The sequence below is a fragment of the Arvicanthis niloticus genome, chromosome 4, assembly GCF_011762505.2.
Source record: "Arvicanthis niloticus isolate mArvNil1 chromosome 4, mArvNil1.pat.X, whole genome shotgun sequence".
NCBI classification, from domain to species: domain Eukaryota; kingdom Metazoa; phylum Chordata; class Mammalia; order Rodentia; family Muridae; genus Arvicanthis; species Arvicanthis niloticus.
This window is the reverse complement of record NC_047661.1, coordinates 102,895,423-102,913,362: the sequence shown is the minus strand read 5'-3', so window position 1 is coordinate 102,913,362 and position 17,940 is coordinate 102,895,423. Positions and strand designations below refer to the sequence as shown.

Genomic DNA, 17,940 nt, shown 5'->3' with positions numbered 1-17,940 from the left:
CTGGGCATACTAGTGTACTATTAGCTCATCATAAAGGATTCAAAACCCTATCTTCAATTAAGCTGCTCCTGATTATTGTCTGCATGCCTTTTGAGGGGGTCTCTGCAAGTGTCAGGCAGGGAAGCAAACTATACTAAAAGGTCTCAGCTCTTCATCAACCTGGATCAAGAAGTTGAGGAGTCTGGTCTTAGAAAGTTTATTCACAACAAATTTAAACACAGTATAATTTGAAAAACTCTTTCTTTTCTTTTAATTCCTAGTGCTCAAGGAAACAAAATTACGTGGAAACTCAGTTCAGGATACATGTCATTTCTTCCAAAATTATGAGTTCTAGTGATAGTTGACCTATACTAATTTACAGGCCTAGAGAAGGCTCTGGCCATGTCTCATCACAAAGATAACATACAGGCTATTTGGACTATTAACCACCTGTGGTCCTAATGGTAGGAGCTTGCGAGAGCCTCTGGCTACATGGATAATGTTAGGGTCATTTAGACTATTAGTTTTTTCAGTCCTAGTTGTTGGTCCTTGATATTGCTTGGCCCAACAGATAATGTCAATCACAAGGGTGTTAACCAGTTCTATTTTATTCTATTTTTTGACTTCAGGGAAAACAGCTTTTATGTCTTTCCCCTTGGAAGAAGAATCCTGGGAGTATAACTTCCTGGTTCTCAAGAGATCTGTGGGCACAAGGACCTTCATTCTGTGCTCCTGAAAAGATTTCTATATGGTTTATTCAAAGAACAAATAATGCACATAAGCAAGCAATTAATAACACGTATTAAACTAAGTTGTTCACTTAGCACATATAATATATTTTCTGCTAAATACCAAGTTAGATGAATATATTCTTAGTACATAGATTCTTACTTTTCCATCTTAAACTTTTCATAGTACAAAGTTTAGCTATATGAGTTATGAGAATTTCTATTTTAAATGGAAAAATATGTCTTCCTATGGTGTATATTTATCTTTTTAAGTTAAGTAAGATAAATAACAAATTTAAATCAAGATCAGATAAGCTATCTAAATAGTCCTATAACCCCTAAGGAAATAGAAGTGTGTGTGTGTGTGTGTGTATTTTTTTAAAGCCAAGGGACAGATGGTTTTATTGAAGAATTCTACAAGTCTTACAAAGAAGAGCTAATATTAATACTCCTCAAACTATTCAACTAACTAGAAAGAGAAGAAAAAGAACCCAAGAACACATCAAAGATATCATCCACCATGATCAAGTAGGGTTCATCCCATTGATGCAGTGGTGATTCAATATATGAAAATCCATCAATGTAATCCTTCATATAAACAAACTGAAAAAAAAACCACATGGTCATCTCATTGGATGATGAAAAAGCCTTTGACAAAATTCAACACTACTTCATGTTAAAGTCTTGGAGAGTTGAGGGAACATAAGCATCAGAAACCAATGCCACTTGGCACCATCAGAACCCAGTTTCCCCACTACAGCAAGCCCTGGATACCCTTAACACACTTGAAAAACAAGGTTGTGACATAAATCTCCATCTCATGAAAATAATAGAGGACCTTAAAGAGGACATAAATAAATCCCTTAAAGGAATACAGGAAAGCACAATCAAACAGGTGAAGGAATTGAACAAAACCATCCAGGATATAAAAATTGAAATAGAAACAATAAGGAAATCACAAAGAGAGGCAACCCTAGAGATGGAAAACCTACAAAAGAGAACAGGGGTTACAGATAGAAGCATCAACAACAGAATACAAGAGATAGAAGAGAGAATCTCAGGTGTAGAAGATACCATAAAAGATATTGACACAACAGTCAAAGAAAATACAAAGTGCATATACAGCAGAGGACTGCCTGGTCTGGCTTCAGTGAGAGAAGTTGCACCTAAACCTTAAGAAACTTGCAGCTCCAGGGAGTGAGGAGGGCTGGTCGCCTGGGGTTGGGGAATGGGAACATATTCTTGGAGACAGGAAGAGGAGGTTTGGGAAGGAGAGGAGGATGAAGATTGGACTATAAAAAAGGATTAAAGAATTAAAAAAAAAAGCTCCTAACCCAAAACATCCAGAAAATTTTGGGCACAATGAAAAGACCAAACCCTAGAGAATAATAGGAATAGAAGAGAGTGAAAATTCCCAATTCAAACGAACAGAAAACAACTTCAACAATATCATAGAAAATAAACTTCCCTAACCTAAAAAAAGAGATAGCCATTAACATCCAAGAAGCCTACAGAACACCAAATGGATTAGACCAGAAAAGAAATTCCTCCCGTCACATAATAGTCTAAACATTAAATGCACATAACAAAGAGAGAATATTAAAAGCAGTAAGAAAAAAATAGCCAAGTAACATATAAAGTCAGATCTATCAGAATTACACCAAACTTCTCAACAGAGACTCTAAAAGCCAGAAGATCTTGGTCAGATACCATACAGAACTCTAAGAGAACACAAATGCCTACAGACCCCAATGGAAGCTTTAGAGGAGCTGAAGGGAATTGCAACCCCATAGGAAGAACAACAAAACCAACTAACCATACCACTCAGAGCTCCCAATGACTAAACCACCAGCCAAAGAGTATACATGGAAGAATCCATGGCTTCATCTACATATGTATCAAAGGATTTCCTTATCTGGCATCAGTGAGAAGGGAGGCCCTTGGTCCTGTGGAGGTTTGTTGTCCCAGTGAAGGGGGGGATGCTGGAGGGGTGAGGTGGGATTAAGTGGCTGGGGTGGGGAGGCACCCTCTTAAGAGGCAAAGCAGAAGGGGATGGGTTGGGGGGGGTACTTGTGGAAGGGAGACTGGGAAGGGGAACAGAATTTGGAAGCTAAATAAAATAAAAAAAGCTTCTGTCAGCATCACCATCCTTGAATTCAAGATATACTACAAAACAATAGTAAGAAAAACTGCATGACATTGATATAGAAACAAACAGATTGATCAGTGGAACCAAATTGAAGACCTAGAAATAAACCTATGGGCATTTGATTTTTGACATAGAAGCCAAAACCATGCAATGGAAAATGGAGAACATCTTCAACAAATGGTTCTGGCCTAAGTGGATGTCTCCATGTAGAAGAAATCAAATAGATCAATTTTCATCACGTTGCACAAACTTCAAGTCCAAGTGGGTTAAAGACCTCAATGTGAAACCAGATACACTAAATCTAATAGAACAAACAGGGAGGAATAGCCTTGAACTCATTGGTACAAAAGACAAATTCCTGATCAGAACACCCATAGCTCAGGCACTAAGCTCAACAATTATTAAATAGTACCTCATGAAACTGTAAAGCTTCTGTACAGCAAAGGGCAGCATAGATAGAACAAAAAGATAGCCTACAGTTTGGGAAAAGATCTTCACAACCCTACATCTGACAGAAGGCTAATATCCAAATTATTTAAAGAACTCAAGAAGTTAAACATCAACAGCCCAAATAACCCAATTAAAAATGGGGTACACAACCCCACAGGAAGAAAAATAATATCAACTATCTGAACCACCCAGAGTTCCCAGGGACTAAACCATCAACCAAAGAGTATATATGGAGGGATTTATGGATTCAGCTATATATGTAGCAGAGGATGGCCTTATCTGACATCAATGGGAGAGGAGGCCCTTGGTCCTGAGGAGGCTTGATACCCCAGCATAGGAGGATGCTAGAGTGGTGAGGCAGGAGTGGGTGAGTTGATGAAGTAGCACCCTCATAGAGGCAAAGGGGAGGGGAAATGGGAAGCAAGGGTTGCAGAGGGGAAACTGGGAAGGGGAACAACATTTGAAATGTAGATATATAAAATAATAATAAAAGAAACACAAAAAAATGGGGTATGAAGCTAAACAGACCCCTCAACAGAAAAATCCCTAATGGCTGAGAAATAGTTAAACAAATGTACAATGTCCTTAATAATCAGGGAAATGCAAACATGAGAGTCCACATTGCACCCATCAAAATATCTAAGATGGAAAACTCAATCTACAGCACATGCTGGTGAGGATGTGGTCCTACCTTCCTGATGGGAGCAGAAACTTGTACTATCACTCTGGAAATCACTTTAGCAGATTCTTAGAAAATTGAAAATAGTTCTACCTTAAGACCCACCTATACCACTCCTAGGTATAGACCCAAAAGATGTTCCACCATCCCACTTCTGACTCGTAGTCAACTATTATTCACAGCTGCATTATTTGTAATAGCCAGAAACTAGAAACTACTCAGATGTCCCTGAACTGATAATGGATAAAGAAAATGTGGTTAACTTATACAATGGAATACTATTCACATATTAAAAACAATGACATTATGAATGGAACTAGAAAACATCATGAATGAGATAAACCAGACCCAAAGGGACATGAACAGTGTATACCAAGGGATGATGCTTGAATCTTTCTCAGAAGTTAAAATAAAATAGTTTAAGGAGGTAGATGGAGGGAACTGGGTGGGATATGGAGGGGAGTGGGGAAGGGGGAATCAGATGTAAGGGAGAGAAGGGGAGAAAGAATGGAAAGAGGTGGTGGGCAGGGTTGGTGGGCATCTCTGGGGTGTGCCAGAGAGCTTGGAACTGGAGAGGCCCCCGAGAGTCTATGGGAGTGACTTTTGCTGAGACACCTAAGAGTGGATGGATGATATGGCACCTGAAGTTGCCACAGCCTGTAGTCAGACAGGACTCTCAATAAATGGATATGAACAGCAACCTATCCACAAAACCTTCTGTTCAAAATGTGCCCTGCCTGTGAGATGTGCAGGGACAAAAATAGAGCAGAGAGGGAGGGAATGGCCAAACAATAACTGGCCTAAATTGAGACCATCCCATGAGGAAGAAACAATCCCCAAGACTGGCACTTTGTTATGCTTGCAGACAGGAGCTTAGCATAACTGTCCTCTGAAAGGCTCCACCCAGCAGCCAATGGAAACAGATGCAGAGACAACAACTACACATTAGATGGGTGGCAGGAAGTCTTGAGGAAGAGTTGAGGGAATTATTGAGGGACCCAAAGAGGATAAGGACTCCATAAGAAGAGCAAGAAAGTCAACTAACCCTTGGGGGCTTCCTGAGACTAAACCACCAGCTACAGACCTGGACCTAGGCCACCCAACAGATATGTAGGATATGTAGCAAAAGTGTGGGAGCTGTCTCTGCACCTGGTGCCTGCCTGTAGATCCCTTTCTTCTAACTGGGTTGCCTTGTCTGGCATCAGTGAAAGAGGATGTGTCTAGTTCTGCAATGACTTGATATACCAGTATGGGGTGATACCATGGGGGTCCTCCCCTATCTCAGAGGAGAAGGACAAGGGGAAAATGGAGGGACTGTATAGGGGGAGTTGGAGAAGAGTGGAAGTGGATATTGGGATGTGAATTGAATGAATAAAGAAATTAATGAAAAATATTACTGTACTTCACTGAAATCAAAAGGAAACAGCCATCTTGAATACTTAATTTTAGAATTTAAATGAAAGAAAGTTGTGATAAAATATGTCTCGTCTAGTGACTGTTTGTTTTTCAGTAAACTAGAAATTGTCTGAGACCACTTCTAAAGTTGTCCACTTTTTCCATGTAAAGCCTTTCTCTTCAGCTAATTGAAACTGTACAAAAAAAAAAAAAAAAAAAAAAAAAAACAGAAAGGAAGTAAATTTATAGAATTGATCTCATATTTATGTAGAAAAGAAATCTTTATACACAGCACCTGATGGTACTTATTTATTTATCATTAGTCTAATGAAGGTGTGATAATAACCTCTGCATCCAACATAAATTCAAAAGCTGGATATTATACTTAACCATTCTTTGGGAGTAAATAAATTTTTTTGTGATTTTGTTAGATATTTAGTGTCTAAACAGTTAAATGATGTACAATAATTCTCAACTAAATATTTAAAATCACATCTAAACCTGCTTCTTGCATATTTTTGACACAATTTATGAGAAAATTCTCTTACTACCTAGTTTTGAAGTTGTCTCATGTCTGCAACGATGTTAAGAAAGAGAGTGGCGATTATTAAGAGCTCAGGTTAAAGAAAAGTTACCATCTGCTGAGGTCATTAGAAAATGTGTCACATTCACAAAAGCAACAGGACTTGAGAAATCTTTTCATTTTTTTCTTTTTAATTAACACATGATAATTTTATGTATTCATGAGTATAGTGTGATATTTCAAAGTGTCTGTGTGTGAGTATATGTGTGTATCAATAATTAAGCCAAGGCAATTAACATTTTTCAATCATCTATATTTGAGTTCCTGTTTGTTAGTTCTCTATAAAATTTAAAATCAATTATTATATACTAGAGGCATCCTGCTACTATGCTACAGAACACTAGAACTTTTTCACACTATTTGTAAGTACCTATTGTGCAACAACCTTCTGTGTCCCTACTCTCTGTCTGGCCTAGCCTCTGCTAATCCGTGTTCTACTGTATTCCTCTTTGATATATTTTTTAAAATGAAAACATTAAGCATTTGAGTCAAGGTATGGAAGCTAAAAATATTGCATTGAAGCAGAAACACAGAAATTATAACTGAGTAGGAAGGTGGAAAAGCCAAACAGAAACAATTTATATTGCAAGAAGTAAGTATAGATGTACAAAGGTAAATTTTAGCTGAGTCACATAGGACCTTAAAATAAATTTAAATAGGCCATGTCTTTTTGTCATATATATATATATATATATATATATATATATATATATATATATATATATTAGATTGTCAATGAATAAGTTGATGTATTTCATCAAGATATTTAAGAATGTCAGGATAGGGGCCCGACTGATGGATCAGCAGTTAGGAGCACTTTTTGTTATTTTAGGGGACCCTACTTTAATCCACAATACATACACAACTTAAAACTGTCTGTAAATCCAGTCCAGGGTATCTGGTGCTCAACTCTGGCTTCCATGGACACTGAGCACACATGTAACACACAGATATATATGCAGACCAAACACCCATAAACATAAAATTAAAAGAAAATTAAAACAGCATGTCTGGCAGGGAATGTGGGTGTGGACATGAAGCTAAGTGTGATAAGAAAATAAGTGTAAGCTGGTATAGCAGCTATGACAGTGTAGAAGTTTCTCCAAAACTTGGAAACAGATCTACTGCATGATCCAGTGACACTCCACTTAGGTATATAACCAAATGACTCTATGTTCTACTCTAGAGATACCTGCCTATCCATCTTCATTTCTGCTTTACCAAAAAAAAAAAAAAAAAAAAAAAAAAAAAAAAAAAAAAAAAGGAGCAAATTGAAAAAGCCTAGAGACTGCCCCACCTAGGGAATCCATCTCATCTGCAGACACCAAACTCCCACACTATTGCTGATGCCACAAAGTGCTTACTGATAGGAGCCTTATACAGCTGTTCCCTGAGGGGTTCTACCAGCACCTGACTAATACAGATGCAGATACTCAAAGTCAACTATTGACTGAGCCCAGGAACCACAATGGAAGAGCTAGGGAAGAACTGAAGGAACTGAAGAAGATTGCAACCACATAAGAAGAACAGTATCAACTAACTGGACCATGAAGAGCTCCCAGGGACTAAACCACCAACCAAAGGTTATACATGAAGGGAGCCAGAACTCCAGATACATATGTAGCAGAGGATGGTCTTATCTGATATCAATGGGAAGGGAGGGAGGCTTGATTCCCCAGTATAAAGGGATGCTAGAACAGTGAGGAAGGAGTGAGTGAGTGGGTAGAGGAGCACCCTCATAGATGCAAAAAGGAGGGGAGGGGAGATAGGATTGTGGGATTGTGGAGGGGTAACCAGGAAGGGTGATATCATTTGAAATGTAAGTGAATAAAATGATTAATAAAAAATAAAATTATAAATCTTCCAGGTCATTGCAAGGAACTAAAAATAACCATTCTGAGTGAGGTAACAAAGACCAAAGACACACGTTTTGTCACATCTTAGATATAACCTTCTAATTTTAAAATAAGCATGCTTTTATTTGGAATACTCATAGATGTGAGAGAATTGCTTAAATAGTTATGGGAATACAGTTTCAAGATGGGGTGGAGAGAATCCACTGGTATAAAGAATAATAATGAAAAATGAAATGGGAATGGTTAAACCTGGGTTAGGAAATAGAGGGTAGAGTAGAAAGTACAGGGATAGATAAATGTCACTAAAGACATTTACAAATGGAAGCCTACTATAGTAGAATATATAATTAAATATGTATAGAAACAAAATGGAGTTATTTTATAACAGAGAAACAATATCTCATTACACATCAGAGACTAGTAAATAAAAGCCCAAGTTCTGGGAAATGTGTTATTTATTTCTTTTGAACATATTTTTCAGTGAGGTCCCACAGACTCAAAACATTCAGGTTGTTTCCTATGCTAATGATTACCCTTTCCAACTTGAATTCATCATTCTATTGTGAAAGACACCACAATTATGAGTCATAGAAGTGATGAAAACAAGCTGTCCTGTAAGCTTCATTCTTCCTAGAGAGCTTCCTATGTAAGCTAGCAAAGGAGGAAGCACCAAGCACACCCAGTGAATCTGTGAGTTACAACAGTAACCAGTGACGAAACTGAGAAGACATAGCTGCTGTTGCAATAAAGATGCAAGCATCATAGGAGTAAGCAGTCAGTGATTCGATTTCTTTTCAAATGGATGAGAAAAGTCATGGCAAAAATGGACTGATGTAGGAAGGATTTGATAAAGATTTCATAGAGTTCCATATATGATAGCTTTGCTTAGACAAAACTATTCAGTTATAAAATTAAGGCTTGTGATTAATCTAAAAACAATCCATTCTGTTCATGAAAACAAAATATTGTACTACAAACCTTATGGTTTTTGGCTTTAATGGCTAAAGTGTCATTTAGAATTTATATCTCAAGTTAGAAAATTTCACTCAAATGAATAGACACCAATATGTGCATATGCATAAACTTATATTTTATATATGATCTATTTATATGCTTATCTACCATCCTTATAGACACAGACTAAACTAGTGTCCAAGAAAGACTATGCCATTATTTACTGTTAAGTGTTCCTATATTTTTCTAGACTATTTGTGAAACTAGGTCAGAGAGAATAGGTTACACGCATAAAGCAAGAGTTGTCATTTGTAATGCTACTGTATTACTCCATTAATTTTATTTATTATATCATAACTATATGATTTATTTCAGAATAATATAGAAATATACCAGTAGATGTGTGATATGCTTACACTAAAACAACTTGTATACAGTGTGTAGGAGGCTGTGTTTAGCTTCATCCACTTATACTTGGTTGGATGTCACAGTAGTAGAAAGTCACATAATATTAAAATTCATAAACATATCTAGAACCTTTGTACATATAATTAAATATTCTTTCCAATAACACCATACATGTATCCAAAATTATGGAAAAGATAAAAATTATAATTTTTATGAGCGAAAACCAGTATTTTTTAAAATTTCTGTTTTTTTGATTTGTCTTTTATTTTTGATTTGTTTTGTTTTTGTTTGTTTGTTCATTTCTGATTTTTTTGATGATGTCTTCTTTTTTTGAGTAAACCTTTGTCACAGATGATACTTCATGTGTGGTGATGTCACATCACATCACATCACAATGAATCCTTTGCAATCTGAAAATATCTTAAGTCAGCAATGCATTTGATACTTCCTACCAACTGTACTTAAGAGTTTATGTTAACTTGATATGAGCAAAAAACATTTGAGAAGAGGTAACCTCAAGAAAGTAACTCTATAAAACTGAGTTGTAGACAGGCCTATATGTCATTTCTTAATTAGTGACTGATGAGTGAGGGCCCAACCCATTGTTAGTGGTGATATTCCTTGCCCGCTGGGTCTGAGTTCAATAAGAAAGTAAGCTGAGCAAGCCAGGAAGCAGCACCCACTCCATAGCGTCAGAATCAGCTCCAGCCTCTAGGTTCTTGCCTTGCTTGTGCTCCTGTCCTGAATCCCTTCGATGATGAACAGTGATATCTAAGTAAAAGCTAAGTAAATCCTTGCTTCTATAAGTATTTTTTGATCATGGTGTTTCATGGCAGCAATAGAACATCACCCAAACATTACAGCAGAGCCTCTCATGCTGTAACTGAACAGTGACATCAGATTAAAATTGGTCAGCCTGACTTAATCCATAATCTATTTGTAGTAAAAGGAAAATATATCACTTAGCTTTTAAAATGCTGTACAGGACTTTAAAATAAAATAGAAGGATGGGTCTACTTTGACCCCATTGTAAGTTCAATCTATTTGAAAGTGTACCAAAATCAGGGGTTATAAGAATTGATATTTTAATAAAAATCATAAATGGTTTGATACTTATTTAAAGAAATAACATCAAAAAAAATTTCTAATTTGAAAAGGGATATATAAATCCAGATATTTGAATGTTGATTATTTTTCCTGATTTTATTTAAATAGGCCAAAACAAGAACAATTATAATAATAAAAGTTAAAACTTAAAAAGTACTGATATGATCAAAAAACACCAAGGAAAGCATTAGATACCTAACAAAGTTCTAACAAGATGAATGGACAGTTTAGCCAAGACTACAAAAACCATGAAAGCATGAATATCAGAAGGAAGCAAACACAATTTCCAATCTAGATATTTTACTCCATAAAGATGAGAAAGCAAAAGAAAAATAAAATCAGTAAGGGTTTCTCTGTAAGGGAAAGGCAAGGAAGTTCATGGCCACTACAGATGGGCTACAAGTTTGCTAAGAAACATTGCTAAGAAAAACATTGTAAGTATGAAATTGATTGCTAACAGCAAATTCAACACAGTCTTCTACTTCTGTGTGGAGTCCAAGTCACTTTCATCTTAGGGTGAAGATTTAAAGACAAAAAATTGAAAAGAGTAAGAGTTAATTTTCAAAGAGTAAAAAAATTAGAAGGGAAATGTACATGTGTGGGGAGCTGACAGAAGACGGCTATCATCCTTGCAGCCATCTTGAGCCATATACCCTGACAAGAGATTTGATTACAATAGCCTGCAACAGCTGAGCATACTCTGATAACATCTTGTTTTAGGTACCCAGGATCTTCCCTTGGGTGTGTGAGACTTAAAGCTATGATTTAGAGCTGAGACTTAAGGGCATGACATAGAGATCAGATTTAGAGATAAGACCTAAGGGTGTGACTTAATGGCCTGACTTAAGGGCGTGGCTTAGAAGTGAGACATATAAAAGGGAGAGGCAGACAGAAGAGTTCAGTACAACCTGGAGTAGGAATTAGGCATTGAGGAAGCAGACACTTGAACTAGAGAACGCAGAAGAAATTATTATTAGGTATTAGGCACTTGACACTTGGAGGAAGAACTTGGAATTAGACGTTAGGCACTTAGCACTTGGAAGTAGTAACTTGGAACCTGAGACTTGGTACTAGGAACTAGGGACTAAGAACTCAAGACTTGGGACTTGGACTAGGAAGAGAGACTGAAGAACAAACGGGATTGAATCGCACTCTGTCTGGTCTCCATTCTTTGAGTCCTTCCTCACTCTCTCTCTTGCTGAACCCTGACCCTCAGACCGGAGCAGCTTGGGGCAGTGCGGGCTTTAACAATTTAGCCTCCAAGGCTTTTGGCAGTGAGGGTTCCAACATTGATAGATCAGTCCACAACATACATGAAATCATGTGAGCCTTCTATTAGAAGGTTCTATTAGTGTTAGGACTGTTATGAACATCAGAATGATAGGAAGAGTTGGAGAGCAGATGTGGAGCAGGAGGTATTCCACACTCTTAGTGTGGAAGTAAATTAACAACCACTGGTGAGAGACAGCATGAAGCTTACTTTAAAATGTAGTTACCCAAAATGGAATTACCATGTGTGGTGGTTTTCCTAAGAAAACCTGTTTCATAGGCTCATAAATCTGAATGCTTACTCATCAGGAAGTGGTACAATTGGGAAGAATCAGGTGTGGCCTTGCTGGAGAAAGTGTATCACTGGAGGTGGGCTTTGAGGTTTCAAAAGCCAAAGCCAGGACCAGTGTCTCTCCCTCTTCCTGCTGCATACAGATCCAGATGTAGAACCCTCAGCTACTTCTCTGCCACTGTATTTTCCTGCTTGCCACTATGCTCCCTGCCATACTGATAATGCACTAATCTTTTAAAACTGTAAGTCAGTCCCAATTAAATCTTTCTTTTATAAGAGTTGCTGTGGACATGGTGTTTCTTCACAGCAATGGAACACTGACTAAGACACATGTGAATCATAACTCATTACTGACTATATATATAATATTTGTGAAGTGAAATCTGTACGATGAAGGAACAGCTACAATGGCTCTTCACTCTAATAGCCAAAATATAATAATAAACTGTGTCTGTTAAAGGATACTTGAAAGAAAGATGAAAAATTTGATATCTATGAGTATGTACAAATGTATAAATATATTATATATAATAAAAGATTATTCTTCCATTAAAATTTAGAAAATTTGCATAATCACTTGCATAATCAACCTGACACTATATATGTGAAACTTTCCTGGTACAGAGAGCTGAGCTTGTACCTGTTACCCGAAGCATATTTGTTTGAGTTCACCAAATCAAAGCAGAATATAAATGATCAGAGTTTACTGGGTTCACAGGGTCTGGGACTGGAAGATGATCATAAAAAATATAGTAAGTTTTTCTTACACAGTATTAAATTAAATCATGTGTTTATAGTAGCAAATATTACATATCTAATATATGCTTTTAACCTAGCATATATATATATGCATATATATGTACACACATATATATATTCAATATGTAATATCTCCTTTATATATATGAGATAGTACATATATGTAATATATATGTAATATATATATATACATAAATATATCTCCAAACAAATATGTATTTATACATGTACATAATCTTTTCAGCTCTTTCTCCATATAAAATTTCCATCTCTCTCTTAAGTCTCACTATTCTGTTTTTTTCTCAGAGTTCTATAGTTTAAGAAGTCATCAGTATTTCACATATCTTACATAAGTAATGGTGAGTAGCCATCAGTTTTTCTTTGCAAATAAATTTTCTAGCTAGATTTGAATGGTCAATTCAATTTAAACTTATAAAAAGTCTTGTAATTCATAATGTTCTTTGAGTATAAATAAGAAGCGGTTGTTCTATATCTTCAGATTAGGTACCTCATACCCTGAGACGATTTTCAAAACACAGGACTTTTTCTAAATCTAAGACAAAATATTAGCATTTAAATTAATTGAAAAGAACAACGAATCCAAAAATTTAAAACCTAAAAATTTAGAGAATATCAGGTGCAACCACTTAAATACTTGTTTCTGATATGAATTATACATTTGTATCCAAGTGAAATGGTGTGTTTCTCAGAGACCCATTAGAGACAGAGTTTGGTGGTCTTCATATATTTTTAAGATTTTTTCAAGTGAACTAATTTTACAGGTATCAATAATTTATCTTCTAGTGGTCATGGCATTTCAGCTGTTATTTGAAGTAGCATGCAGGGCTCATGTTTGCAAAGCAAATAGCTGAATAAGAGAAAACTGAGAGACAATGAAATAGCTATATTTAGTCCTCTTACAACAACAATAATAGTAATAGTAATAAATTTGTGTGTACATTTTCTAAAGTACAATGTCTGTTTAGCTATATGCAAGACACAATAAGATACCATGAAACAGCCTATGGGAATGTTTGACTAAAACTTATAAAAGAATTAGTGTCAGAATTCTCTAAGTTTATAGCTAACCTTGTACTATATTTTGCTAATGTTGTTCTCTATTTATGGCTCTTACCCAGGCTGTTTTTAACTCTTGCTCAGTCTCCCAAGTAGCTGAGATAGAAACTTACCATCATGCTCATCTCTGTGTTTGGTCTTTTGTATATTTAGTAGCAATCACAGTTTATGTTTTGTAACATAGTCGACTGAGTACATCCCTGAAATATTGCCTATTGACACTTCTACTGTACCCTAACCAATATCATAAATTAGTAAAGATAAAACAAATGCTTCTTAAGGCCAAGTCCCTGTAAAATTACTTTTGCTGATGACATTATTTACAATAGTATAAATGTTTCACACAAGTGAAAACTACTCTTGCTCAAGGTTACAGAAAAGACTTGAGCTACATTTCATCTTGTTTTTCAATCAACCTGATCAAATCCAGTGTATACAAGTGATTAGTTTATAAATAGAGTCCTATGATGTTATGAATTTCAGAGTTTCAATCTGTCACACATTTGAATCTGGAAATACTTATAAGGACTTCTTGTTGGCATAGGCAAGGAAACAAGAAGATGTGAGATGAAGATCAATTATACTTAAGGACATCTCAATGTTTCTATTCTACTGTGTTGTGTATATCTCTCTTCCTCTCCCTCTCCCCTCCCTCCTTTACCCCCTCCCCCCCCCTCTCTCTCTCTCTCTCTCTCTCTCTCTCTCTCTCTGTGCTTATCTCTGTGTATAATAGTTCAGGATTAGCTTAAATCAGTGATTGTTTCATAGAGTATTTTAAAGGTCATGTTTTGTCAAAACCACAAAGCACTAACAAATTACAAATCAAGTTGTTCTTTATCCATGCTCTTACCTTCACATCTTTGACATTCATCCTTGTGCCCTCCTTCCCCACAAATATGTCATCAATGTCCACAAGGATGTACCTGTCCAAGGACAGTGTCAGCCTCTTCCCAGACAAGAAAGAGATGGCGTCAATGAAAATGAGCTTGTGCAACCAGAAGTTCAAGTTGTTACCAAAAAGAACTCGCTGGATCCCATCATGAAGCCCCAAATCCTGAATTATTGTAGCATAAAGGGTTTGGCTGGACAAGAAAGAGAGAGACTTTTCTGTTTGTAACTCAGTTAAAAGAACTGGCTGGTAGGTAGAATGGTTATATTGGAAAATTGTCCAGTCTTCCCCAGGAAGAGGTCCCTTTTCAACTTTGGGGCCTTTGGTAATATGGAGCAGAGGAGACTGGGGGTTCACAGAGCAGTCCTTCAGAGCTACATTATTGAATAAGTTCAAAGGAAACCCTTTCAGTTGTGTTGTTGGTAAGCTGTTCTCGTTGGCTTTATGAAAACCAATTATGCTAACACTGTATTCTATACAGTATTTTTCTAAAAGCTCCCGGTTCCATGAGTCCATGCTGACGTATTTCAGAATATTTTCATATATAATCAGTGTGTACTTCCCTTTGCCACTATCGGTAAGAGGTGGTATGTCTCCCTTGCCTGGAGCAATGACCATCTGGTACTGAAACCGGCTGGACTCCAAGATTGCTATAATATCTTGACCAAGTTGAGAATACTGGCTCTCTACAAAGAGAAGAACAGTGGGGTCAGTTTTGGATGTATCAATAGGCTTGATGGTTTTCAGCTCTATAGACCGATAAGGGAGGTTTTTGATGTCAGCGCACTCTGCTTCTGCAGTAGTTTCAATAAGTGTCATTTCCTGTTTGTAGCCAGAGTACAGGAAGTAGGCAGAAATGACGATGCTCACCAAGCAAAAGGTAGCTAAGAGAACAATCAGTGTTCGAAAGCTTCTCCGAAACTTTACAATAAGATTCATTTTAAAAATCAATGCGTTGGGAGCCTTTTCTGGCTTCTTTCCCTAATGTGCCATGGAGAACATATAGTAAGATGGTGCCAGTTTCCCTTCCCAAACATTCATGTAACCATTGCAAATCATGGGAGATTCTCGAAGGAATCACAAATGAGTCAAATCTGGTAGTCAGCGGACCAGGAAGGCAACAGCTGAGATGCTATGTCCAATACCAAGAATTGCTGCAGAGTCCTTTAAGCATTATCTGAAAGAGAGAAGAAATGTGATAGCTACGAGCAAAAAGGAGGAGTGTTTCTGGTTATGTTTATATGCTTACGGGTATCTAAGAAGCTCATTAAAGATTATTCTAGTCTTGTTACTATGACAATATACTAATAACACTCGCTCATAATCTGGGTCTTGATATTTGACACATAGTCCACTTATATTTTCATGGCTTCTCGAAAACATGGTGAAGATCTGTCTGAATTTAGTCAGTTATCCACATGTACATAAGAGCACATATTGAGATCACTTTCAACTAATTATCATGAAAAGAAGGAGACAAAAGAGGCACAGAGAAAATTAGATGCATATTATCTATTCTAACATAAGATGGTAACCTTTTTCTTTGAATGCAAAAAGGATGAGATATCAATTTTAAGTATTAGAACTGTTCCTCCTAATATGCAATAGTGAAAAGAATTTATAAAAAAAAAAACCCATATGGGACTAAATCTGTCAACCCAAAGAATAAGCAGAATTTAAATGTGACATTTATTTAACATCAGTTTGTTCTGAACTGGGATGATGGATCCATATACCACAATGGTACATGCCTGTGTTCTCAGATAGCTTATGTTTAAACTGTGGGACTCATCCTTTATATTCAATTTTCTCATTTCCTCATCCTTAATGATAATGGCTAGTCAAGGTGGCAAAGTTTGTCCTTGAAAAGTGGTACACCAGTAATGTACCCTGCTTCACAAATAAGAGATATGATGATATTCTATGGAATGCCAAGAAGATGTGGTCTGGTGTGTTAGCTTCTCTTCCCCAGTGCTATCTCTTAAACTAATAAAAGGACAAGGATAAGGCAGTCTTGTAGGTAGGGAGATTAGCCAATGCTATCTGTCTGTCTGTCTGTCTGTCTGTCTGTCTGTCTGTCTATCTACACACACACACACACACACACACACACACACATAAACACACACACACACACACTAGATTAGCTGATGCTATCTATCTACACACACACGTGTGTGTGTGTGTTAAGATATTTAGATCGTTTTTTTAAAAAAAAGTATGTTTGTTAACAGGTTATATAAAATTAAGTTCTAGATAATAGAAAGGCTATTTAAAAAGCTGTTTCACAAGGGTAAAAATGTCCATTATGTTTTCTTAAAGACTGCAATTTTACATGTTAAAATTTTAATTTGACTCTCACTTAAACTTTCATGCAGGATGTACCTGAGGACCAGCTAGCAGTATACAGAATTGGTGGGAACTCTCTCTTCTCCTGGCTCTCCTGGCTCAGAGAACACAGGAGGCAGAGTCTGTGAATGACTTGTATGTCTGAAAAGCCAGTGTTTCTCACATCAGCACATCAAGGAAATCAAATAAGTCATCACTCCAATAATCTAAATCTGATTTTCATGTTTTATAAAATTTATGAATATCAACAGAATGATCTTTCCACCTGTTATAGCCACTGAAGCCTTCCCCAAATGTCAGACTGACTACAGTCTGACTTCAGTGAGTGAAATTGTAATTTTTAGGCCCTGCCTTCCTTGTCGCAGTCCGTGATTTAGATAACATATATATTTATATGTGTTATCATTCCATGTGTGCACATATAAACTACAGTGGAATGCATGCATTTTTCATAAGTACCTCCTTGTTGCCATGTATGTTTGAACAAGGTTTTTGAGATAAACCATTGCAAATTTCTAGTCATGAAACTAGTTACCAATGCAATTACAAAGACTACTGTAGCTAGGGTTGTTGTTTTGTTTTGTTTGCTTGTTTGATGTTTTTTTTCTGGAAATACAAAATTCAATAAATACTAGGTCTAAGGACTGGCAAGCATATTAAAATATGTCTGGTGTTTATTACTTGAAGGTATTTTGGTAAGAAGTGTAGCTCAGCAAAGTTTACCTAAAATTGGAAAATAAACAATAACAAGTCTTGCTGCCATTCAGCTACTTGCTAGTCATTACATGGTCTTGCTTGATTCCATTGTTCTGTTATTTTCTCATTATTCAGTTTTTTTAATGAATAAAATTTAGAAGGGTTTTTAAAAGACTGTAATTATAATTTGGAAATGTTTATGACTAAAAGGATCTATAATATACCAGTTGCCCTGTTGTGAAATAAGATGAATCCATGAACTTAACATTCAATGTAATTAAATTTAAATACAATGAGAATGACTTTTATTTCAATGTTAAA

At 36.3% G+C, this 17,940-nt stretch overlaps 1 protein-coding gene across 2 annotated transcripts in view; it reads right to left on the bottom strand.

The window, feature by feature from the left end:
* Ndst4 (N-deacetylase and N-sulfotransferase 4) overlaps nucleotides 1–17,940 on the bottom strand; it is a 307,194-nt gene that overhangs the window by 264,515 nt on the left and 24,739 nt on the right. For both annotated transcript variants that reach the window (XM_076933217.1, XM_034500339.2), the window contains exon 2: nucleotides 14,536–15,751. In XM_076933217.1, coding sequence (XP_076789332.1) covers nucleotides 14,536–15,513 — 978 coding nt within the window. In that variant the 5' untranslated portion in view covers nucleotides 15,514–15,751. The remainder of the gene's footprint in view (nucleotides 1–14,535; nucleotides 15,752–17,940) is intronic.